The sequence below is a fragment of the Amblyomma mixtum genome, chromosome 1 (assembly GCF_055824585.1).
Source record: "Amblyomma mixtum isolate Tamu chromosome 1, ASM5582458v1, whole genome shotgun sequence".
Classification (NCBI taxonomy): domain Eukaryota; kingdom Metazoa; phylum Arthropoda; class Arachnida; order Ixodida; family Ixodidae; genus Amblyomma; species Amblyomma mixtum.
This window is the reverse complement of record NC_143012.1, coordinates 98625471-98650299: the sequence shown is the minus strand read 5'-3', so window position 1 is coordinate 98650299 and position 24829 is coordinate 98625471. Positions and strand designations below refer to the sequence as shown.

Sequence of the window (24829 nt, the reverse complement as noted above, 5' to 3'; positions counted from 1 at the left end):
CCGATGGCAACGCAACACACCAGATGTGCGAACTGCGTGACAGTGCGGTTACAACAGGCATAATGCACTAAAGATGCTTATTCTGGTTACTATATGGGCACGCGCCCACCACCTACGTCATGGAAAACTAGCATCACCATTGCTCTGAGTGCACTACTTAGCAGTGGGAAAGATAACCTCCAGAGATGTGCTGATGGAAAGCCAGCTTCTCGAGTCAACTGGTGTTGCCAAAAGTTCAGTGTATCAGAAGTGATGGCTACCATATTTACTTGAATCTAGGCCAGTACTTTTTTTTTAAAATGCGTTTATGAAAGTTGGGGGTCGACTTAGATTCAAGGATGCAGTTTGCCCGCAACCTCTAGACATGTAATGCCACCTCGCGGCCACAGACTTGCAGCTTGCAGGCTCCATTTTACTTGCTGTGAACACATTGTGAACAAAGGTCTCGTCGTTCCGTGCTTGCTTGTGTTCCGTCACCTTGTGACCTCGAGAAGTGCCCGGTGTTCGCAGCACAATGGCGCCCACCAAGTGATGTCATTACACCACGGCTTTTAAGCGGAAGGTAGTTTTGGAGCCGGAGAGAACTTCAAACCTACAAGCTCAGCATGACTTTGGCATGGACGAGAAGAACATGAGCCACTGGTGGAAGCAGCGGAACAAGCTTTTTCAACTGCGCTGCAAAGCGAATAACCTTCACTGTACCCAAGAGTGGGCGACACCATGATGTGGAGAAGGATGTCACCGACTTTGAATAAGAGGAAAGTGCAATGCTCATGATGACGAAGATAATACAGGCGAAAGCGAGGGAGATTGTAAATGTTAGAGGCATTGCTCGGACCCAATTTAAGGCCAGCAGTGGCTGGGTCACTCTCTCCATGAAGCGTTTTGGGCTCAGCCTGCGAAGGCGGACTTACGTGTGCCAAAACCTAACCCCTGACTTTGAGGAGAAGCTGGTCACATTCCAGCGCTTCGTTATCAAGAAGCGGCTGGACAAGGAGTACAGACTGGGCCAAATTGGGAACGCCGATCAGGCCCCTGTGTATTTCAGCATGCCCGAGGTACACAGTCAATGAGAAGGGTGCAAAACAGTTGAAAGTAAGAACTGCTGGGCATGAGAAGCAACATACTACCGTTTTGTTATGTTGCACGGCCGATGGGTGAAAACTGCCGCCTTGCATCTTTTCTAAGTGAAAGACACTTCCAGCTGCAGAAATTTTCCCTAAAAACGTCTTTGTGTGCGCTCATGAGAATGGATGGATGAGAGGTACCTTTGTCAGACATTGGGTGAAGACCGTTTGGCAATGCCATGCCAGGGCCCTGTTGTTCAAGGAGTCACTCGTGGTTCTTGACTCCTACCGCGGCCACTTGACAGATGCCATGAAGTCTGTGCTTTGGAAGGCGGCACGGACATTGCGGTAATACCAGAGGTATGACGAGCCAGCTGCAATCGCTCAACGCTGCTATCAACAAGCCGTTTAAGGACAGGCTGCGGAAGCATTACAACAAATAGCTGATGCAGCAAGACCATCAACTCACACCGACCGGGTGCATCAAGCGTGCTTCACTTAGCCAAATGGAGAACTGGGCCGCCACAGCATGGGAAGAAATTGCGCCCGAGCTGATTGTGCAGAGCTTTCGAAAGTGCGGCACCTCGAACGTGCTGGACGAAACGAGGACAATGCGCTCTGGGAAGAAGCCAGTGACAAAGAGGATGGCAATGTCAATGAAGACGATGATGAATGAGCATTAGACGTGCTACGACGAGCGTCGCAAGCGTAATAAGATGCACGTTCTAGTCCCAGTCAATGCCTTTTTTCATTCGCCTCACATTCGAGGTAAGCTTTTTTTATTTTCTGACCTTCTGAATTTCAGAGGTTGGCCTGGAATTGAGGCTAGCCTAGATCCAAGTAAATACGGCAAATTTTGTACTATACAGACATACATTTTCCTATACATTCACATTGCAGTTTTACGGTGCTCAGAAATTATTTCATATAAAGGATAATTCGATCCAACCAAGTTCGATATAGTTAGGTTTGAGAGTACAATTTGTAAGCACGGCAGATGGTGCACGCTTTCACTGAACACTGACAACATCATCATTCATTTATCATTAGTCACCCGCCGCGGTGGATCAGTGGCTCTGGCATTCGGCTGCAGGTTCCACTGTCGCCGGTTTGATCTCGGCCGTGGTGGGCATATTTCAATGAAGACCAAATGGAGAAGTGCCCATGTGCTGCACAACGTCAGTGCACATTAAACGATCCCAGGTGGTCGAATCCTAGGTGGTAATCCAGAGCTGGTGTCCCTCATAGCCCATGAGTCGCTTCGAGATGTTAAAGCCCACAATTCATAATTTTGCTTTAAGGATGGCATCACAAACAACTAAGCTAACATCCATACACAAGTTCTTACTTTTCAACCATGATCGCAACACAACACCCCTGTATCTTAGCCAATGCTACAAGGACAGGGTGGTCACAGCTGGACGAAAACAATTTGTTGCAGCTCACTGCGAGAGGTTATGCAGCTGGCTCAGCTGATGGTGACAGTGAAGGTAATAGCATCTGCAATATCAGGTAATACCAGGCTGCATGCATGGACAAACCAGCGTGGCAATATGTACACTCGGCGTCAAAAGTAAATGGAAGGCGACTTTGTCGAAACAATTTAATTTTTTAAAATCTAAAGCATAATGGTCTATGTCTGTTGGGGCACAGTGCAATTCGCAAAATCACAATTAGGCTGCACTTATGTATTCAGGGATCCATGAATTGGGGGGGCAATGATTTTTTTCATTAATATTGCCTTCCATTCACTTTTGATGGCACCTGTACAAGCACGCAACAATCAGCTGTGGGTCTTGTCTTGTGCAACACTGCTGCCTTCGGGTAAAGTGAAGTTCTCATAACTTAGGGAAGTTTGAAATCTTGCTGACAGTGCTCACAATTTAGGCCCTGTCGAACAAATTTTTTGTGAAATATGCACTGCAACTATGTGATCTAACTGACAACAAACCGAAACAAGGAGACATGTATTCACGCAGATGGAAGTACCACTGAAAGCTACAAGGCTTTTCGAAGGTAGTACAAGCATTACCGAATTTCAGTTGTACACGAAATTGAAAAGATGCGAACACGGACCCTCTTGCCCTTCCACATCCACTAAAGGGTCAAAACTGAAACTCTCTACTCTGGCATAGCATTCGTGACTGCAACAGGGGCTGCCCTGCCTGCCCTTGCTGAATCATTTACGTCGAACTGACATGCACAGGTTCATTTCGAAACCTTTTTTTTATGCCCCAAACAATTTCAGAGACGATTCTCAAACATCTGTCCACAATAAATTTAAAAAAAAATAGCCATGCGACAGAGGATGTGCCACACCTCTGGAGTTTACAGTATACCGTTTTCTAGTGATCGCCTTGGTAACTTACCACGACTATGCATCACTTCCATTTGCTTTATTTAAGCACCGGCAAAAGCTGTAATTTCATTCATACAGTGTTGGGATTTCTGCAAGTTGTTGTTGTTCAGACGACAGTGTAATAATGAACACTCTGCTCTACAGTCTTTGGGTGTTGGGTTAAACAAAACGATTCTTTACAGCTGCTGTTTAAAAAGCCTGCACCAGAGCAGGGGGCAAACATTTCACAACTGTAAAAAATGCTGGGAAAACTTACTGCACCTCGCAATGCTGAGGTATGCACGGAAAATAAAATTTGATTGGTTGGTTGGTTTATGGGGTTTAACGTCCCAAAGCGACTAAGGCTATGAGAGACGTCGTAGTGGAGGGCTCCGGAAATTCCGACCACCTGGGGTTCCTTAAAGGGGCTGCGAAACACTGCTTGGGGGGATACCGGCTATACTTCAGGTGGGTTCTTTATGTCACACAGATGCTGACTTAAAAAGAATTACAGGAATCGATGCACAGGAACGGGAGTTATTCAGTGAAGAAATTTCAAAATACAAGCAAACAAAACGCTGCCCTCAACTCGATTTTGGCGGGGCTTCCCACTCCTATTTCGCTCTCCCAATGACGGCACCTGGCGCAATTACCAATCAAAACAGCCAGCCAGAGCACGTCGCGGAAGTTTGCACTCCATGGTTGCCTGCTCTCTGTAACTCGTTCTTGCTGAGACTGGCAGCGTTGTTTCCATGCCAGAGCCCCTGGTGGTGTATTTTTATTCTACTTGCTTTTCAGGGCTTTTATCTAAGATGAACAAGTTGTGTTCGTTGATCTAATACGAAACGCAGACAGGTGACAAAATGTGCCTCTATTTATTCACACAATTTACAGTATATTTACTGTTTGTCCGATCATCAAGCTCACGCCAGGTGATGTCATATTCGCTGCTAAAAACCCGCCACTGTGTGGGGACACCATCAGAGCCATGAAGTTGTTTTTGGGAGGACATTAAGATATTAAAAAACGGAATATACGCGGTATTACCGACGCTAATAGCACCATTATAACTCACTGTATGCAATCAACAGGCAAAACAGTTAATTAAGATTGTGTTTCTGGGCCCCTTTAACATGCACTGACATCGCACAGCACACGGGCCTCTAGAATTTCTCCACCCAAGAAATTCAGCCGCCGCGGCCGGGATCGAACCCGCGCGTCTTTCGGGCCGGCAGCCGAGCACCATAGCCACTGAGCCACCGTGGCAGCAAATAAAATTTGATGTTCACTCGCACTCTGAGTGGAATTCTGCCCCAAGGCAACGTAAACTTATTATATCTCAACTTGGCAACAACATTAGCACCCTATTGCATGAACAAGTGACATAATTTGCAAGACAGTGGTAATTTAAGGTCATTGGTCATTAAGGCCTTTGTCCTGCAATGAAATCAATTCGGATGATGCCGAGGACGGCGAAACAACAGCACTACTCCAGTCAGCTGCACATAATATGCCACTGCAAGAAGTATAGTACACTGTTCGATCCTCTCTTTCCCTAGGAACATCATCGCCAGGCCACGTGAACACATCAACTCACTCGTCTCCATCATTCCACCCAGTGGCAGTAAGGCACCATCACTGAGGACTTCTTCAGGCTTGTTGGTCACCTGCAGGAGTAAGAGCAAAGCATGATGCACCCTTCCAGCAATACCCCAGCCTCCTTCAACAGTTTTGCCTGCCATGCTTAACAAGAAAAAAGCCTAGATAAGACCAGACAAGAGCTTCAACTGACTTATATTTCACTGCAATCACATTTTCAAAGTTTCTGTAATATTTCTCAATGAGACACACTGTGATTTGGTAAACAAGTTTACTTCTCGAACCTGAACAGACAATGAGCGAGGCTAAAGAGAGTTAAGGGGGGGGACGAGGGTCTTAAAACTAACTTTTTTATCTATGGCTGGAATCTCATGACATTTTGCACACAGATGTGTTTTTATCTTGATTCCAAATAGGTAATCATAATTGAGCTGGTGGTCTTAGATCTTACAAAGCCCAGAATGTAATTAGGTAATTTCTTACACAGCTTTAATGGACTTTCTCATTGCATTTTGTTGTGTTTATTTACATGAATTGATAGCCAGAGAGTTCCCATACCCGGTGACATTCTTCGTTTTTCTCTAAAGACATGTCATCCTGATATACTACGTCGAGAGTAAAAGGTCGCAGTATTTGACGCTGCAACTCGTTAAGTTAATTGTAAATTGCTATTTATACATGGCCTAAACAAAAAAAGTAAGAATGTCATCAGGTATGGGAATTCTCTGGCTATCAATTCATGTAATTGAAAGCAACAAAATGCAATGAGAAAGTTCATTAAAGCTGCATAAGAAATTACCTAATTACACTCTAGAATTTCGGATAACTTTTGATCTAGGACCACCAGCTCAATTATGACTACATTTTGGAAATCAGAAGAAAAAATTCATCTGTGTGCAAAATTTCATGAGATTCTAGCCACAAATAAAAAGGTCAGTTTTAAGACCCCCGTCCCCTCTTAACGAACCAGTTCCTGGACCTCGTTTAAAGGATAATGCAAATGATCAGCAAAGCTTCCATGATCTCTTAGGATTCAGCAAGTCAGAATCCTTCTGAACATATACACACTACAGAAAAATATCACTTAGCTCAAAGGGCCAGCCTTGTGGTCTATATACTTAACTTCGTTTACCAGCAGGCTGAAGGTTCCATGTTCTATAACAATTAGATTACACCAACTGTGTTTTGGTTACCAGTTTTTCGCACTTGAAGGGGACTGAGAAAAAATCTCGGATAATTAAGTTTTTTAAAAAGCAAATCCTGCTGCTAACTTCATGACATTATAGAGTTTCAAAAAACTGTCCAAACAGTAAGGATACCCAATTTTGGTCACTCGAAATATCGATCAGCGACTGCATTTTCACTGAGTAACTTAAACCTCCTACCAAAGCAAAGTCGGCCTTTGCTTGAGGCTAGACCATGAACTCACCTCCCCACTACCGTTGATTGCCCAGCCAGAGGGAATCTGCTCCCCCTTCCGGTGCTGAAGCTCAACCTGCAGCAAGAAGCATCAGCAGCTCGTCATCATCATCATCATCATCAGCCCGATTATGCCCACTCCAGGGCAAAGGCCTCTCCCATGTCTCTCTCCAATTAACCCTGTCCTTCGCCAGTTGTGGCCACCGTATCCCCGCAAACTTCTTAACCTCGTCTGTCCACCCAACTTCCTGCCGTCCCCTGCTACGCTTGCCTTCTCTTGGAATCCACTCCATTACCCTAACAAGGACCAGTGGTTATCTTGCCTACGCATTGCATGCCCTGCCCAAGCCCATTTCTTCCTACTGATTTCCACTAGGATGTCATTAACCCGCGTTTCTTCCCTCACCTACTATTGCATCAGCAGTTGCAATAGCTCAACATGGAAGAGTTGCGAAAGTCACAAAGCTACTTCCACTCGTAGCTACAAGCTACGAGTGGAAGTCTACGTTGTGTGGCTAATCTTGAGACACTACAAAGCACTTCCTTCCACACAGGTGTTACAACAAGGTAAACACAAAAACATAAGGCACTGGAGTCTCATTTTTCTGCTTCTCTGTAGTGTGGGTTCAATATGCGCCTGCACGCTTCCCCCGTTTCTTCTGGTTTTATTGCTTCTTGCCTTGATTTGCGAATGTGCCCTACAATCACTGCCTTCTTGGGTACTGTAAAAAAATGTGCAGATTACCCTCCTTTGATATTAAAGTTGTTAGTTCAGCGCCCTGTGTGTCTCGGCCTTCCTTCGTCTCTTGTCTGCCAGCACTGCATGCTCAGCTCGAAAGAGGCTCGGCAGAAATGCACCTGTACACATTAGTCGTGTTCCATCACTCTGGAACACTCCTGTGTTGCCCTTTCGCAGGCCCCGAGAGCAGCTCGTGTACCCCGACTGAACGGCAAATAGCCTTGCTCACACCTCTGTCAAGGTTTTGCTGGGTTGATGCAGTCAGACACAGCTCAACAATAAGGCTCCCGACCGATGCATCGCGAAGGATGACCCTTCAGCCTATACTTGTATGACGTCACGGTCAAATGTCTCGTACCAGCTGCCTCAGCTGCTAGCATGTGGAAGATGGTGAACCACAGCATCATGGAAATAGGTTGGTTTGGTTTGGTTTATTGGGGTTTAACGTCCCAAAGCGACCCATGCTATATAGGACGCCGTAGTGGAGGGCTCCGGAAATTTCAACCACCTGGGGTTCTTTAACGTGCACTGACATCGCACGTCACACGGGCGATCGCCTCGAAAGAAATTTGACCGCTGCGGCCGGGTTCGAACCCGCGTCTTTCGGGTCAGCAGCCGAGCGCCGTAACCACTGAGCCACCGCGGCGGGGTGACAATAGGTTGATACCTGTGGTTGGCGTGCGGGTTCGTGAGCTGTACCCGACTAACTTTCAACTGGTCAGGAAACTTCCCTCGACAGGGACACAACTTGCCACCATGAGAGGCACTATTCTATCTCGGCCAAACAGCAAACACGCCCTAAGGCTCTCAATGTGTGCCCAGGATAGTAATCAGGCCAGAAAAACAATCCAGATTTAAGAAAAGAAAACAAAAAGATGGAGTGCAAAAGCTTCTCGACATCAAGACACTGTGCTTCAGTTTTTGTGCCACACAGAAGATACGATGATCCCTATCGTAGCCCCAAAGAGCTTAAAATTGAGTTTCACGCAGCTGAAGCCCATTTTCAGCAGTCAAACAAAGTCTACCATGCAAAAAAAGAAAATTATGTTGGTAAACAAACCATACAATGCATGCTATTATCAGGACTCAGAATGGTTGCAGCAAATGAAGTACGCTCAGTAATCTGCACGCAGTTCTGCTATGGCATAGTTCTTATATACATTGCCTAAAAACACAATGATGGCTCACAGAAGTACAAATTACAGCCAACTGCCGTTACGATAAACTTGGTTAAGAGAAATTCTTGGATAAGATGAACAATGTGAGACTATATGGTTGGTCCTGCTAAGACGAACTTTCGCAGCGGCCACGAACCACGGCGACCCCGCGTAACAGCACTCATGAGGCGCCCGTGCAGCACCGACAATAAGAAAGAAAAAAATACGCAAAACGCTCCTGCTAGAGAGAGAGAACCCTCACAAGATGGCTTCCGTGCAGCTTCGCACAAAACTGCCGGTGCGGGAGCGTGCTTTTTGTGGGAAAGCTCTCTTGTCTGTGTGTAAAGTTGCCACATCTTGGCATTGTGAGTGCATCACGTGCCACACGTTACCTCCCACAGACTAAAAGGCGCATGTGCGCAAAGTGCACCAGCTCACTGACTTCGGTTTTCAGAACTCCGTGGCCGCATTTTCAACTGGCGCGAGGCGTCTCGACATGCGTTACTGCGGTGCAGAGATGCCCAGATATCGGTGCTGTGCGGCACGCACTGACTGCGGCAGACGGACGTGGAGCACCTGCTCATAGAGGTGGTAACAACTGTGTTGAGTTAGGCGCCAGACAAGAGAGAGGAACACGGCTACCCCGCTGGGCACTTTTGAAGCACTTGGAGCAGGATGGAAAGCAAGAAAAAACACACGAACAAACAGCAGCCACCTTGGGGTACAGGGAAAAGAGAGGAAACTAGACCAATGCTATTTTCAAACGCAGCGCCGTGTTCGTCTCACCTTTTCTCGTTCATCATCTTTTGCGCCGTTTTTCAATATGGCAGTTCATAACCAACTCAACCAGCTTTCTTTACTCCAGAAGCTTTTTTCAAGTCGGATACTGTGGGCTTGTTTCATGCTCTCAGCCTCCATCTCACTTCATGCACAGTGCAAAATGTTTATTAACAATCATACTCTCCGAAAACCCATTTTATTTATTGTTTTCATGTAATTATATATATATATATATATATATATATATATATATATATATATATATATATGCAAAATTGAGAAACGCTTCATTTAGGTAAACATTTCTTGAGAGTCAACGTTTTGGACAGAGCCTATCCTTTTTCAAGGCTCTGTCCAAAACATAGACTCGTAATAGATGTTTACCTAAATGAAGCGTTTCTCAATTTCACATTTTACCTCTAGCAACCAAGTAAGTTTCTTTTTTGTGCTATCTACCTATCTACCTATATATATATATGACACATTTACCATGTTCATATATCTCTTTTAAGGGCACTTCTGTTAAAATGAACTTCTGATAAGACAAACAAATTTGCCAGTCCCTTCAAGTTCGTCAGGGAGTCTACTGTACCTACTGTACACTAACTAGGCTGTACGTATAATGAACATGTGCTCATCTAATAACTAGGTGCCAGATATATGACATTCACAACTACTACTTTTGTTTCTCAGTACCCACAATTCATACACTGTTGACAAGAGATCCCAGCCCAGATTTTTCTCTGGGACACCTTTGTGTAGTTTTTTCCTCAACGCATATTCATGTTTTGATAATAATACACTCAACGTGTCAGGCTTGAATAGCACATATAAGCGAACATTTTACTTGCCTTTCCAAGTTCCACGGCAGATGTTGCCATGTCAAGGACAAACGAGTCGCCGTCCTTTCCAGGAGCAGCCACACTGATTGGGTTTGTCCCCAGGAATTTCTGCGAACAGGAGGAGCACACAATCCTTCAATTGCGTGACAAATGCCTTCCAACAATTCACAAAGGAACTGAATGTTTCTTTGGTGCTGCCACCAGACTGCCTCCTACATCTGAGCACTAAATGTTTTGTTTTTAAAAGCACCTACTTTGTAAAATATGAACGTTTTCAAAATTCATTCATTTACAATCACTCTGTGCTTTCCTTTACATATTAACATAGTATGTTACTTTATAGTTGGTAGCTTACACATTCAACTAAACATTCTCAAATGAATATTTTCATATTTTCAGGTTCAGACATCAAGGCAGCATGTTAGTGATGGTAAACAAAGATTCCCTTTACTTGCAATGACAGCTGTCCTCAAAAAAATTTGTGCACATTAACAACAGCTTCGGCTCATTCGTCAAACATAATTACTCACGCAATTACCACACTTTCTTTAAATTGAGGCTTAAGAAAGGGGACCAAATTACACATATATTTTGCGAACACGTCCTAAAAAACTTGTGGGGACGCGCTCGTCCCCTGTGGTTCGCTTTCCTGCAATGCACCCCCAACTGTGGTTAGCTCCCTCGCAACGCACCCTCCTTAGTTGTCTTACTTTAACTAACAGGAGAGGGCGCTCGCGTCGCAGCGACACCAGCGCCACGGATGGAGTTTTGCTGCGCACGTGCGGGGGAGAGACTGGTTCTCTTCTGCTCGGGATCGGGAAAGCGCACGGATGTGTCGCATGCGGCTTCGCTCTTCATCGGCGGGCGCCTCCTGGTCGGAACATGCTCCCGCCAAGCCCATCCCGTCCGGCCTTGGAGTTTTCCCTTGCCCTAGCGTGGGCGAACGTTCGCTCGTAACCGTGCTGGTGAGTCAGACGTCCTCGATTCCTCAGCGTATTTTGTTGCTAGCTGGCATTATTGTTGTTGCAACAATAAATGCCTGTTTGTGTCAGCCAGTGTGTCGTTCCTTTGTTCCCTCAGAGCAAGACCCGCTGTGGTCGGCGTGCGCTCGGTAGCGTACACGATCTCGGGGTGGTGTCCACACGGTTTTGAACTGTGTCAGCCGCGCTTAAGCGGGGAGAACGTATTTATCTCCCCTATAAAACCCCACAAACTCTACAAAGGTCACAATGCACAATATAAACTGCATACTGACGCCTATGTGTTCAGCCACCCACTCGTACTCCCTGCTGGCCAAAAATAACAATGACCAATGACCAAAAATGACCAATGACTATAAGACATACACCCCACCCTGCCCCCCAAGATAGCATAATGGTGCCTGCTCTGCTCAAAGCAATAAACCCACATCAATACAATGGTGAAGCCAGCCGCCAGAGTCAAATGCAGATAACAGATAATAAAATGGCAATAAAACGGCGATAAAAAGAGAAAATGGCAGGCATCATGCTGAATGAATGACCAAGGATCCAACCTTTTTTCCACCAGATGGAGCCACTAGTGGAGATGCATTCGTGTAAGACATGCCCTGAAACAGAGACATTGTGCAGATGGAGTCATACGACTTGGCCATAACATCACGGCAGCTGTGTGGAACTGAAACTATGACATGGATGACCGCTGCAATCATTCACACACACCAACTATCACTATGGAAGGAATAAAGAAAGACTGCCATTTGCTGCAACAGAAACTTGAATAAAAAGGTAATAATCAAAGCAAGAGGCAAGGGTCATCTAAAGCAGAGCAAGAGGACAAAAGATGGAAACGTTCCTCACCAACATGCCTCTTGAAGCTGCCATCATACTGTAGAAGCCAGCAATGCCATAATGATTTGAACCTGCAGGTATTTAAGAGAATTTTTGCAAGAAAACGTCGCAACAAAGGACAATATTCCTCTGTTCTGTGGCCAGACCCTGTAACAAATAACATACAAAACTGGCAGAGCTAATATCAATAATGATAGATGTTGAATGACTTTTTGTGTGCCAAAGCTATATTCAGCATGGGCTTGAAGCTCACCAAAGTGGAAAGCTATAGATTTATTTCAAACATGTGGGGCCTTACGATGTGCACTCAAATCTCAGCAGAAGAGACGCTTCTTCACTCTGTTTCGGTCATAGAAATGCAGCTGCCATGGCCAGTGTGCCGGCATGTTAAGTCCAATTAGTTCCAGTTATAGAGAGGAGAACCTTGATAACACCATGCTAAGCCTAAAATGAACGCATAACTCTAGGGCTCACAAAAGTGATGTACGCAAGGTAATTACAACAAACGATTAGGAGCACCAAATTTTTAAGTTCTGTTTCTTTTTATTTCTCTGCTGATAACAGTGTCCAGAGCTTTACGAACGATAAAACTGTAAAGATATTCCCCGGTAGAGCTTCACACCTTTTACTGCAGCACTATTTTTGTTTACCTAGAGCTTGTTTCTAAGAGCTGTAGAGTCGGACATCAGAACATGGCACACAAAACAGAACACTCACAGGACACAGATGCATGTACTCTGTTCCACCCAAGGATGGCAGGCATCAGGACATTTGTAGTGGGGCGGAGAAGCAGGAAAGCGGGGAAAGGGTAAAGTCATCTTGAAAACGGGGTTACTGCAATGAAAAGATGGACAACAGAAGCAGAAATGAACAGGATGCACAACCTCTTCCCCTGTCTGCAGAAGCACATCTCCTGCTTCTGTTGTCCATGTTTTTTAGTGCAGTAGCTCCATTTTCAAGATGACCATCCACCAACTAGCCCAGCTTGCTACTCTACTAAAAGGGTTAAACATTGGATAGTACCGGTATGATACACCTTTGTATACTTTTCTCTACAGGGATATTGGTAAGCTACCATTCATGATCTGAGAGAACCTGCCATATGCGCTCCATCCCATTCTTATTCTTCTAGTTATTTCCCTCTCATGATCCGGATCTGCGGTCACTACCTGCCCTAAGTAGACGTATTCCCTTACCACTTCCAACACCTTGCTACCAATTGTAAACTGCTGTTCCCTTGCTAGGCTGCTGAACATTGCTTTGGCTTTCTGCATGTTAATTCTTAGAACCACCGTTTGCTTTGGTTTTCTTCATGTTAATTTTTAGCCCCACTGTTCTGCTCTGCCGCCAGCACACAGCTTTATCACTTTGTTTCTAAAGAGAGATGCTATCAGATTTATGTGGATTGTTTGTAGCTGCATACAATTAGTTCTATGCTGCTCAAGATTGTTGTAGGCTGATACTGTGCCTTATCTCGAAAGTTCTTCATCAGCTTTAAATGGAGCATGGCTGACAGTAGTAGCAATTTTGTTCTTCACCAGCCACCAAGCATGTTTGTTTCTATCGCCACTGCCAAGTTGCTCAGTTCTTTGTAGGTGCGAGACCACCGAATAAAGAATTGGTTTCAGTGCCACGTTAGTCTGATCGACTGCCATCCAAGGTGTTGTCGCCATCACATGACAATATGATGCTAGAAGACATTATCGAAAATGTATGAATATATTCACGCAACCAAAACCTAATGCACAGTATGTTTCGAAACGGTACTGCCTGCAATGTTTCTTGAAATGCCAAGTTATTTCAAATGTTTTTTTTTCTTTTTCACGCACTTTTCGTGTCCATTCCACTTAGGATGTGCATTTTTCTTTTGTTTTAGCCTGTCTTGCATGTTTTCACACTAACGTTTAGTCCAGACAAGGAGGCCAGACTTTGCAAAGAGGCAAGCTCAAGCACTGGAAAGGATAGACTGCACACCCTTGTTATTCCCATGCAATGTGATGAACCAAGCATAAAAAAGATTGCAAGCCCGTAGGTGTTATTCCAATCTGACATTGTGGATACCATCAAAAGCATAGCAAATTCCATGACCGATGAACCTGTCATGAAATGCAACTGTCACAGATTGAGAGTGAAATTCCACATTGCTCTATGAAACTGTCCACTAGCACAAGCGGACTTCAGCAATACGTCCATAACCAGAATGCACGCAATCCATGACTGTAAAAGCTGCCATGGAACATAATTGGAACAAAATGAAACAAAATATATGGTCATGTTTCTATCACTGAATTGGTTCGACAATGTGGTTTCCCGTCAATAAGTGAGAGACATCGCATATGTAGGTTAAAATTCTTTTTTCAGTTACTAGCAAGACATTACAATATTAACACCCCTGGTATCTTATCTTTACTTTTTCGACAGGTTATAAAACAAGACAACGACATGACAGAACTATATTGCCCCGAAACTCAAGAATTCATTCTTTTAAGTACTCTTACTTCCCATGAACTATAACTGATTGGAATAATCTCACTAACGACACAGTCACGCAGAAATCATTAAAATCTTTTGAAGAGTGCCTGAGACAATGTATTGATATTGTTTTGCCTTTGTGTATGTGAAATTATGTACATGTACCCACCCTGCTAAGGTCTTGAACAAAGACCGCAATATGTATAAATAAATAAATAAATAAAAATACCACAGACTGCATGAAAAGTAAGACCAGAGCTCGTCACCTCGTGCCACAACCCATCCGATGCCTGCTTGCTGTGCCTTGTGCATGGCCAGCTCCATGCAGAACTTGCCCACGACAGGACCGAGAACATTCCGGCCGTCAACCAGGGCGGTGGCGGCCAGCTCGTTGACAATCACGGGCGAACCAGACGGTTCGCAGACTCCCTTCTGAATGTCTGTCACGTACATTTCTGTTGAGAAGGAGAAAATTAAGACAGCAGACTGAAGTGCTTTACAAACAAAACACAGCAGTGCAGACAACGTAAGGCTGCAAACTGTTATCTGCTTTACACCAGATAATTCATGAAAAAAAAACAGGTCTAATTCAACATATGCTAAACAAAAAAAAAAGCCATGGGAACAAAAAAAAAATTCAGGTCTCCTTGCAAAGCTTCACTATAAGCCAATCCATTCTGATTTCCAGCAAAACCACCAGTGCTAATTATAGCCTAATCAAAGTGAGAACTGCCAGTTACCACAGACCCTATTTACTGCAAACTAGCAACCTGCCGCAGTGGCTCAGTGGTTAAAGTGCTGGTCTACCGAGCCGGAATATCCGAGTTCGAACCCAACCGCGGCGGCCGCATTTCGATGGAGGCGAAATGCAAAAGGCCCCGTGTGTTGTGCGATGTCAGTGCACGTTAAACCCCTTTCTCTTTTTCTTCTTTCACTCCCACCTTCCTCCCTTCCCTTACGGCGCGGTTCAGGTGTCCGCCGATATATGTGAGACAGATACTGCACCATTTCCTTTCCTCAAAAAACAATTTACCGCAAACCAGCAGTTATCACAAGCAGCAGGAGTAAGCTTACATTCTTTGGCTGTGTCTAGGGTGCCCGAAATGTGTAGCTTGCATTATATGAGTGTAGCCAAAGCTTAGCGATGCTGACAGGATATCACAGTCCAAATCATGCTGTCCTCTGATCATGGTGACAAATGAACACAGTCTGATTGCCATTTGCACCCTCCCTCTGTACATCCTTGACTGGAAGAAATTGAGTAATACATTTAACACCCCTCACATTCAAGAAATAAATTCCCAACATGCTGAATCCTTAAAAAGAAGTTCTCATTAATAGTAATTTGCATATTATTCTGCCATGAGCAGGTCAGAAAAGAGCAATCACACACGTACAGTCAGCACCGACACCAGTGATTGTAACAATTGGCAGATCAATATCCGCATGGGGGTTCTGGAGTACAACTATCACAGGTGAGCCTCAAATAACCTCAAGAAGCCAAATGTCCATAGCATTTTGAGCAAATAAGCAAAGTAGCATTACCTAACCCACAGTGTATACCCACCTGCACTGAGCAACACACAAACCCTCAGTTCTGCAAATGTAAGGAAATTGCTGATATTCAAATATTGCTTGATACTGCTGAATATCAAGCAATATTTTCGAAGCATACAAACAACAGCTAAACCTGCATGTAACGAACCACCATATAGCGAATTCCTCGATATAACAAAGTTTTTCAATTCCCCAATGCCGCCTCCTTGGAAGTGCGTGTATTTGAGACCTCCATGTAACGAACACCTAGCGGCGGTTGACCTTGACGTAACGAACTCGCTAGGCAGACTGTCTGTTAGCTTGTGCTGAGTTGCGAAATTTGGCTGAAAAGTAAAGCATGAACTGACATGAGAGGAGCGTCAACAATCACAACGAGCGACCATCAGCGCATCTCCGTTGCTATCGCTTTCGCCGCCCCACGGTTGCTCGCGTGCCGCTGCGGAGGAGGCAGTGGCTGCTCTAGCAGTCGCGCTATCAGACATCGAATAATGGGGTTTTCTGTAAACATCTTCAAGATTATTTCACCTACATTTATTTCTTATTTTGGTTTCCATTTTGCATTGCCCTTTGAGTCTTCTCGCGAAAACGGCATGTAACGAAAGCCTGGGTGTAACGAAAAATCCCTGACTTCTTTCAACTTCGTTATATCCATGTTTAACTGTACAGCTTTCAGTAGTCGGCCATCAAAGATATGCTGGATCGTCTTCAATCCTACAACACGTTACACCTGGCCCTGCATTAATACACAAAACGAAGGAGTGAAGCGTGCCTTACGCAGTCGGTTCAGTCCGTGGCTGAAGTGGCCCCGGTAGTCGCCAGCAACGAGGACCTCGGCCAGAGATTCAGCGTGAACCTGGTCCGTGCCCACCTTGCACATGCAGCGTACGATGAAGGCCTCCATCTCCTGCTTGGGCACCACGATTCCTGCATCCTGCTGCACCGCTGACGCCGCCGCCATTTTCGCAACATAAGCTCTGAGTGGCGCTGGGAATGACTTCTGCGACCGCTCTAATCTTTGTACTACTAGCGGCGGTCTTAGTAGGCGCCCTAATAACCGCATGGGTGATGAACCCAGCTACTTCTGCAGCCCTCGGTGCAGACACAAGCTACACAGCTAACACTTGCACCCTCTCACCTAATCGCAGCTCTATCTCCTCTCCGGTGATGCACCTGTATTATGCACCAACCAGATCAAGCAATAAACCAAGGGCAGGCGAAGACAATGATATGCCTCCTCTTAGATTTATTGATTTATTTACTTTTTTCCCTTTGTTTCTTTTCACTGCGGTTTGACAATGTGCTCTCACAGCCGTCCGTTCTTCAATCTCCAAGCCAAGCGCGGGCTTTCTCGGTTTCACTACCAGAGCTCCTGATCCACGCCCTTATCTTCCTGATAAGAATTAACACGCTGGGTGGAATCCGGATCGATCTCTCTTTCACTTGTAGTCAAGCCCCAGTTAGTGATGTCTGCGTTGCCGATATAGTTCAAGTCGGTGCCACCAGCGAAAGCACTGCAAGTAAAAAAAAACAATGAAGAACAAAGTGTTAGGCAACGCTGTCTGCGGCAATGTGCAGCACTCAAGTCAGCAGATAAACAACGCCGCATAGAAGTGTCCCCACCGAATTACATATTTGTGACCACTTTGGCTTGCGTTTTTACTTCTGTTTTTACTTTATCGTTCCTATTTTACTTTACCTCCAAACTGCATGCCTCAACTGCCCTGCAGGCAACTCACATGAGGCACTGCGAACAGAGGAAGTGACAGCACCATGTGAAACAAAGGATGTTGTAGAGGCAACTGGCTCCGATGTTAGTGTCCTCTCAAATGGCAATGTGCTTCTGGTTCTCACAAGAAATAAGTGTACGCATGTCAACACACAGTCATCATTGTCATCAGCCTGACTACGCCCACTGCAGGGCAAAGGCTTCTCCCATGTCTCTCCAACTAACCCTGTCCTTTGGCAGCTGTGGCTACCCTATCTCCGAAAACTTCTTAACCTCAACTACCCACCTAACTTTCTGCCGCACCACGCTATGTTTGCCTTATCTTCGAACGCACTTCATTACCCTTCAGGACCAGCGGTTATCTTGCCTTCGCATTACATGCCCTGCCCAAGACCATTTCTTCCTCTTGATTTCGGCAAGGATGTCAATAATCAACATTTGTTCCCTCACCCACTCTGCCAACTTCTGATCTCTTAACGTTGCACCTATAATATTTCTTTCCATAGCTCGCTGCGTTGTTCTTAACTTAAGCTGAACCCTCTTTGTTAGCCTCCACGTTTCTGCCCCATAGGTGAGTACCGGTAAGATGCAGCTGTTGTATACTTTTCTTTTGAGGGATATTGGTAAACTGCCATTCATGGTCTGAGAGAACCTGCCATATGTGGTCCACATCATTCTTATTCTTCTAGTTATTTTCCTCTCATTATCCGGATCAGCAGTCACTACCTGCCCTAAGTAGACATATTCCCTTACCACATCCAGCACCTTGCTACTAATAGTCAACTGCTGCTCCCTTGCGAGACTGTTGAACATTACTTTGGTTTTCTGCACGTCAATTTTTAGACCCACCATTCTGCTCTGCCTGTCTAGCTCATTGATCATGCTCTGCAGCTCATTTCCCGAGTGACTTAGCAAGGGAATGTCATCAGCGAATCGCAGATTAGTTACGTATTCTCCATTAACTCTTATCCCCAACTGCTCCCAATCCAGTCCTCGGAACACCTCCTTAAAATAAGAGGTAAATAGCATTGGCAAGATCATGTCTAACTGCCTGACACCCTTCCTTACTGGAATTTTATACCTGACTTTATAAATGACTATGGTAGCTGTGTAGTCGTTATAGATATCTTCCAGTATTTTCACATAACACTCATCCACACCCTGATTCCGCAATGCCTGCATGACAGCTGAGGTTTCCACCGAGTCGAATGCTTTCTCGTAATCAATGAAGGCTATATATAGGGGCTGATTATATTCTGCGCATTTCTCTATCAGCTGACTGATAGTGTGATATGGTCTATTCTCGAGTATCGTTTACAAAAGCCTGCCTAATCATTCGGCACACTCAAACTTGCAATTATCCTTTCATAATGGTGAACAGTGCCAGTATAGGTCTGTGAAGAAGTTGTTTGCACTTTCTCCGTGAGCCAACATCATCGTGCTGCAGTACAAGCATAAAAAGAATGTTGCTTGAAAACACATAATGAAAGAGCAAAACAAATGCAAAAGCCTGAGGGCTGCAAAGTGCACAGCTCGATGCAAAAGGAAATCTAGTCTGACACTGGGCCAAGAAGAAGCTTGCAAGTTCATATAGACATTCTCGCAGTGACTAATGAATCCGTGAAAATAAACGCCTAAATTCTAGCAGCCCATTCTTCCTCATACACTCCCACAGTTAAAGGGAGCTTACAAGATGAGGGTGCAAGGAGTATGGAGTGTACTTCAAGGAATTCAGAGTACCAACATTTTTACACAAAAAGGGAAACTCAAAATGCCAACACCAATGATTTCGAGTACTATGTATGACAGTCTGGCCATCCAGAGGTGAATGCTGCCAACTCCTACATAGACGAGTGGGTTCTGAGCCAGGTCACAAATGGTGGCTAAACACTGAGCAAAGCAACAATTTTAGCAATGCACAGCGTGCAATTAAAAAGGCCCTGGCAACAGCCCAGAGTTGTACACGCAGATCAGTTGCTGAACTCGAAGTAGCCTGGCTAAGTCCTCCAGCCACAAAAACACCTGGTTCAAATTGCCAGTTTGTCATGGTGATTATTAGCACAAAAAATTGGCATATAAATTGTAATATCACCGAAAAGAACAGTACTATATAAATACAAGTGACAAGAAACCTATGTCTTCCGTTCTGAACTTCATGAACCGTGAAAAATGCTGGAAATGTGCAAAAATATCCCACACAGTGGGAGGGTGTTTGCAGCAGTAAAACACTTAAAAGGAACTGTGATGAAACTTGGAAAAAACACAAGGCAATTCTGAATGGCCCTCACGGGCTCGTAAGCATCACATACTAGATCCCAGGGCTATACAGAGGAGACTAACTTTAGCATCTACATTATAACCGCAAAAATTGAACTTAAAATATTTAAAACTTAAAGATTAGGCTGAATGATAAAAAGGTATATGAAATGTTTTAACATATAGAGCACAGCCATTGTTTTAGTACATAAACTGTTCATATCTTTTACACGTCCCTCTGTTCACATCAGAGTCTTATATTACCTTTATATATGGCTCTGGCTGACCAAATATGCCATTTCATAAGGAAAGGCCATGTTACAGTTCTAACACATGCAAGTGTTCTCTGGAAAAAGATCTAAAATGCAAGTACACACTCCTGTGACGTCACAAAATGTTTCTACAAAGTCTCTTGACATCCAGTACTTGAATGTGTCACGGTATACCTTTCACTGAGTAATGCTGAAATTTGGGCGAACTGGTACATATTCACTGTGGATCATCAAAGACTACACTGAATGGACACACAGGCACACGCTTACCAATGACTCCGTTCAGTCCAGTCTTTGATGCTCTGTTGGCAAACAAGCAGCTATGCCTCAAACATGCCATGTAATTGTATGATGGGCATAGTTACACAGGAACAGCAATTGATGTTCTGATTAAAGAGTAAACTTCAAAATCCCTGAGTTATGTGCGAAAGAGTACATGCTTTTATTGCAGTTTTCCAACCCACTTCTTCAATTGATATCAACGGCCATTTTTTTTTTCCACTAGATTCCAAACGACACTTGCAATAAATGTTGCTAGAAATGTGTGTTTGTCATTGAAAATTATCCAATGGATTACAGCACACTATGAGATTGCGTGGTAGCACACATTTGATGGAAGTCACTGCAGTGGACAACAGAGTTTACTGGTTCACTTCCCAATGATGAATACACAGAGCATGGCACATTTCATTTTGAGGCTTCATGACGTATTCCATTTCTTGGTGATATGGCTTAAGATTTTCAAATTCTCAGCCATGCTTCACACGTTTCAATCAGTTTTCCAGAAAAATCACCAGCAAGTGGCACTAATTACTCACTGACACTATCAAGCCGCCCTTAAGTGCCAATGAATAAGTTGTTTATGCTCCATGTAGAATTCTCATGCACCCTGTCAACAAAAGCCTGCCCTCACGTAGAGTAAAAAGATCTACTTCCTTGTCCACGACAACTACTTTCACATGCAGTGCATTATAAGCACACATTCATTTGTGCGTCTAACGTCTTGTAAATTCAACAGCTGTATTATAACTGCCTACTGACTGTTATTATTCTAATGATTTTTCGTGAAAAAGCTTCTTTCATATGCCGTGGACAAGTAGACACTTTTTCAGCAAACAGCACATATATACGTGCAGACAGACTGTCCGTACTAAATTATTCAGACATTTTACAACCATACGCGTTTTCGGTTTCGGTTTCTAAGAAAAATATAGCAGGCGTCCGGCTCAGTGCTATGGGTTAAAGAAAAAATCCTTGACACTGGAAAAGAAACAGCAAATGTTTTCCTCTGCATTTATCTTCAGCCGCGACTGCGCGCAGCGCGGTGATGAAATGAAACATCGGAACTTTTGCACTTAAACAAGCTTGCGAAGAACCGTCCCTTTCTGAAATGATTAAAAAGGCTAGGCAGCATACTGAGGAGTAATTACGGACATGTAAAACGTTAAGGGTAAGAAAAAACAACCAATCACGCTAGTCGGGCGATTTCGTAAAACACCAGCATCCGTTGTTTTGGTTTCGTTTTCGCGCTGCACACGTTAGGCCTGTGAGAAAGTTCGGGTCGGTTGCGTGATGTGTGCCAACCGCGTCGGTGCGAATGAACGAAAACATCTAACGACAGCACGATGAGCCAAGCGAATTTAAGCTAGGCGACAACGTAAACATGCAAGCATGTAAGCCATTTTGTCGTATGATAAGCTCGGGTATGCTTTGGGACCTGCGAGACAAGCAGTCAACCTCGCATGTTTAAACGCAAGCAAAGAAATGCCGCAAAAGCCGAAGGCTCCGGACTGGCTGTACATACCGCTTCTGTGCTCGTCAACCTGCAGCGTGGTGCCTTTTTCCCATTCAGTCTGCAGTAATGCTTTCCAGGTGTACTGTCAACGCTACCTGCATCAGCTTGCAACACCACATGCGACACCAAACACGGCAACGACCACCCCGCCGTCGCGCCGTTTCCGCTGGCTGCACGGGCGCATGGATCACGTGGTGGCTTTCACTTGGAGCGGGTGATTTGAATTCCGACGAGGAAATCGACGGGGAAGCTTGACGTCGAACTTCTTCTTCAAGGCTTCAGTGTGCGCCCAACGTGCTTTCAGCGCTGCTCCGCGCGCATTTACTTCCAATACGGTCATGCTGGATTGGACTGGAATGAATTTTATGGTCACACCCTTTATATCGTTCGGGTGGACATATCGTACAATATGCCCAGACGTTGTGAAGCCTCAGTGAAGGAAATAATAAATAAATGAAAATAAAAGAAAGATTGGAGAGGACACTTAACATCAGCCTTAAGGATATGATTAATGGGGTAATTCCCATATATGCAGAAGGTCACTCTTCATTTAACATTCATAGATTCCTGGGCGGAGCCGGGAAAAATGTCCCCAGGAAAAACGTCCCCGGAAGATACCTCCCCGGAAGATACGTCCCCGGAAAAAATGTCCCCGGAGCATACATTCCCGGAAAAGACGTCCCGATTTGTGAAGTAGGAAAAAATGTCCCCAAATGGGTGACATCAAAAGTATCGTAAGCCGGCGTAATCTGAGCATCCGGCCGCCTCACATGTGTACATGCATGCAACTCGCATGCTAGTACGGCTCGCATGAGGCGGACACGAATTGTTTGCCGGTGGAACGAGTCACCGACCCGTAAACGCAACGGTATGATCAGAGCAACGCAAGTGTGGCAGTGGTTGATCGCTCAACGCTTGGATGGTTTGCAACAAAACACGTGATGAGGACATCTCGATACACCAACTAAATACATCTATATCGTATTGGTTTTCACCCAGCAACTCGTTTCATTTACTGTCGTCACATTCCACCGCGATATCAAGGCTTGGACTGCGTTTCTTCTTGGCAAGCTGTAACATTGCAAGCTACAATGATTACATATATTGGCATGGAAGCGACTAAACAACGAACAGATACGGGGCGTCCATGAAGAACAATAATGGCGGCGAAACGGAAGTGGTCCAGAGCAAGTGCGTCTTTGGATCTTTCGGCGCTTCTGCGAAGTCACCTGCAGAAGTGCTTTTCCTTTGCATAATCTGGACTGCATGACCATGGCGAGGTCTGGTACTACAAAATGCTTCATGCTTATATCTATTCTCAAATCTAAAGAAGAGTCTAATAAAGAGGGCAGTTTTCTGTACAGTGTTCCGGAAGAAATTTTTTTTCTTCACTTGGGGACATTTTTTCCTAGGCGGTGCTTCCTCAGGGGACCTTTTTTTCAGAGCCTTTTTTCCGGGGACGTTAATTTAACTGCCACAGTGGGCAGTTCGCTCGCTATCCGATGGGCATACAGGCTGTGATGACGCGGCAAGGCCACGCGACCTAGGTGGCACACCTGCCTTTTAAAGTCGCAACACTCGTAATACTAGATGAATGTCGCTGTGCCAAAATCGGGTTCTAAAACTGAATTCAATAACTGTCAACCAATATCGTTAACAAGCATGAACTGCAAAGCAATGGAACACATTACACTTGAAGCATTCCTCTCATATTTATAAAATTATAACCTTATCTCTGAAAAATAACACGGTTTCAGGACAGCGCCCTTGCAACTGTAACGCAGCTTGCCGAAATTACTCATTACATCGCTAACGCAATTAATGAAATCAGTCGGATAGATTGGGTGTTCTTAGACTTTTCTCAAGCGTTCAATGTTGTCCGATAACGTTATAACTAAATTATTATTTGATTTAGATAGTGTCATGTATTTGCAGTTATTTGCAGAACAGAAAACGATCTGTTAATGTCACCTTTTCGCGCAATTATGCGTGCACTCCTAGACACCCTCAGAGCGCGCGTGGATGCAGCGGACTCGATCGGACACCTCGACTCAGTGTGGCGAGATCAGCCAGAGACCTAGCTAACAAGTGACAAGAGGTTTTTGGTCGTTTGGTGCCCAGCTTTTGCCGGTCGCAAGCCAGACAATGGGTAGGAGTCAAATGTTCACTACCAAAACAAACTTTATACAGCAGAGAGACGATACAGAGGATTTGCGAGCACATACAAAGTGATGTATACAATGCAATACAATGCAACACAGGCAAAGTAACACTCGAGAGAAACTACAAGAGAAATATTGCACCTAAAGTGTGCTAACACAAGAGAGAGACAAACAAAACAAAATTTATTCACCGGGCACTGCGACAGTCCTAGGCTGGCACACGCTGCCTCGCTGGTCCGTGGCTGGGAGAGTGCATGGTGTTGTCCCGGAGTCATGCGGGCGCGCTTCTCTGAAGCTTGAACGGCCAACGCCCTCCGACGATTTACAAAGCTGCATCATGGGGCTGCCATTTTAGAGCGCAGCTCTTTGGCGTCCGTTCCTGGGTTTCGCGTCGGCGTCGGCCTCGTAACCAGCTCCGCCCCCAATGTCACGCTTTTCAATTGGTCGAAATGCTCGTGACGTCACAGTGCGCGAATTTCAAATGGGGCCAATTGTACTTTGGCTAGTAACCATGCAACCAATCAAAGGGATCGTATAGTGATGTTGCAACTAAGTTGGACTTAGTTTAGTTAATTGCTTAATTAATCAATTAGCCTAATTAATATAGAGGAGAATGAAGAGGTCAGAAGAAAAGAAAAGAAAGACGCGCGCCGCAGCGACAACAGCGTCCGCGGAAGGACGCGCTGCTGAAAAAAAAACAGATAAGTACGAAGCCGCGTCCCTCCACCACCACGCACTTCCCCACTCAGTAAGACGTTGCTCGTTTCATATACGTTGTGTCGAACATCCTAGACAGTTCCAACAATTGACAGGTTAATG

The 24829-nt window shown here is 44.8% G+C and overlaps 1 protein-coding gene across 1 annotated transcript in view; it reads right to left on the bottom strand.

Moving 5' to 3' along the window:
• Nucleotides 1-22201, bottom strand: part of LOC149367299 (uncharacterized) — a 42519-nt gene extending 20318 nt beyond the window's left edge. Inside the window, exons 1-8 of the mRNA XM_089554967.1 lie at nucleotides 21858-22201; nucleotides 16574-17310; nucleotides 14509-14697; nucleotides 11780-11841; nucleotides 11476-11529; nucleotides 9951-10049; nucleotides 6434-6499; nucleotides 5003-5072 (exon numbers count right to left, since the gene is read on the bottom strand). Of these exons, the coding sequence (XP_089411093.1) occupies nucleotides 5003-5072; nucleotides 6434-6499; nucleotides 9951-10049; nucleotides 11476-11529; nucleotides 11780-11841; nucleotides 14509-14697; nucleotides 16574-16859 (826 nt within the window). The 5' untranslated portion in view covers nucleotides 16860-17310; nucleotides 21858-22201. The remainder of the gene's footprint in view (nucleotides 1-5002; nucleotides 5073-6433; nucleotides 6500-9950; nucleotides 10050-11475; nucleotides 11530-11779; nucleotides 11842-14508; nucleotides 14698-16573; nucleotides 17311-21857) is intronic.
• Nucleotides 22202-24829: the final 2628 nt, after the last annotated feature.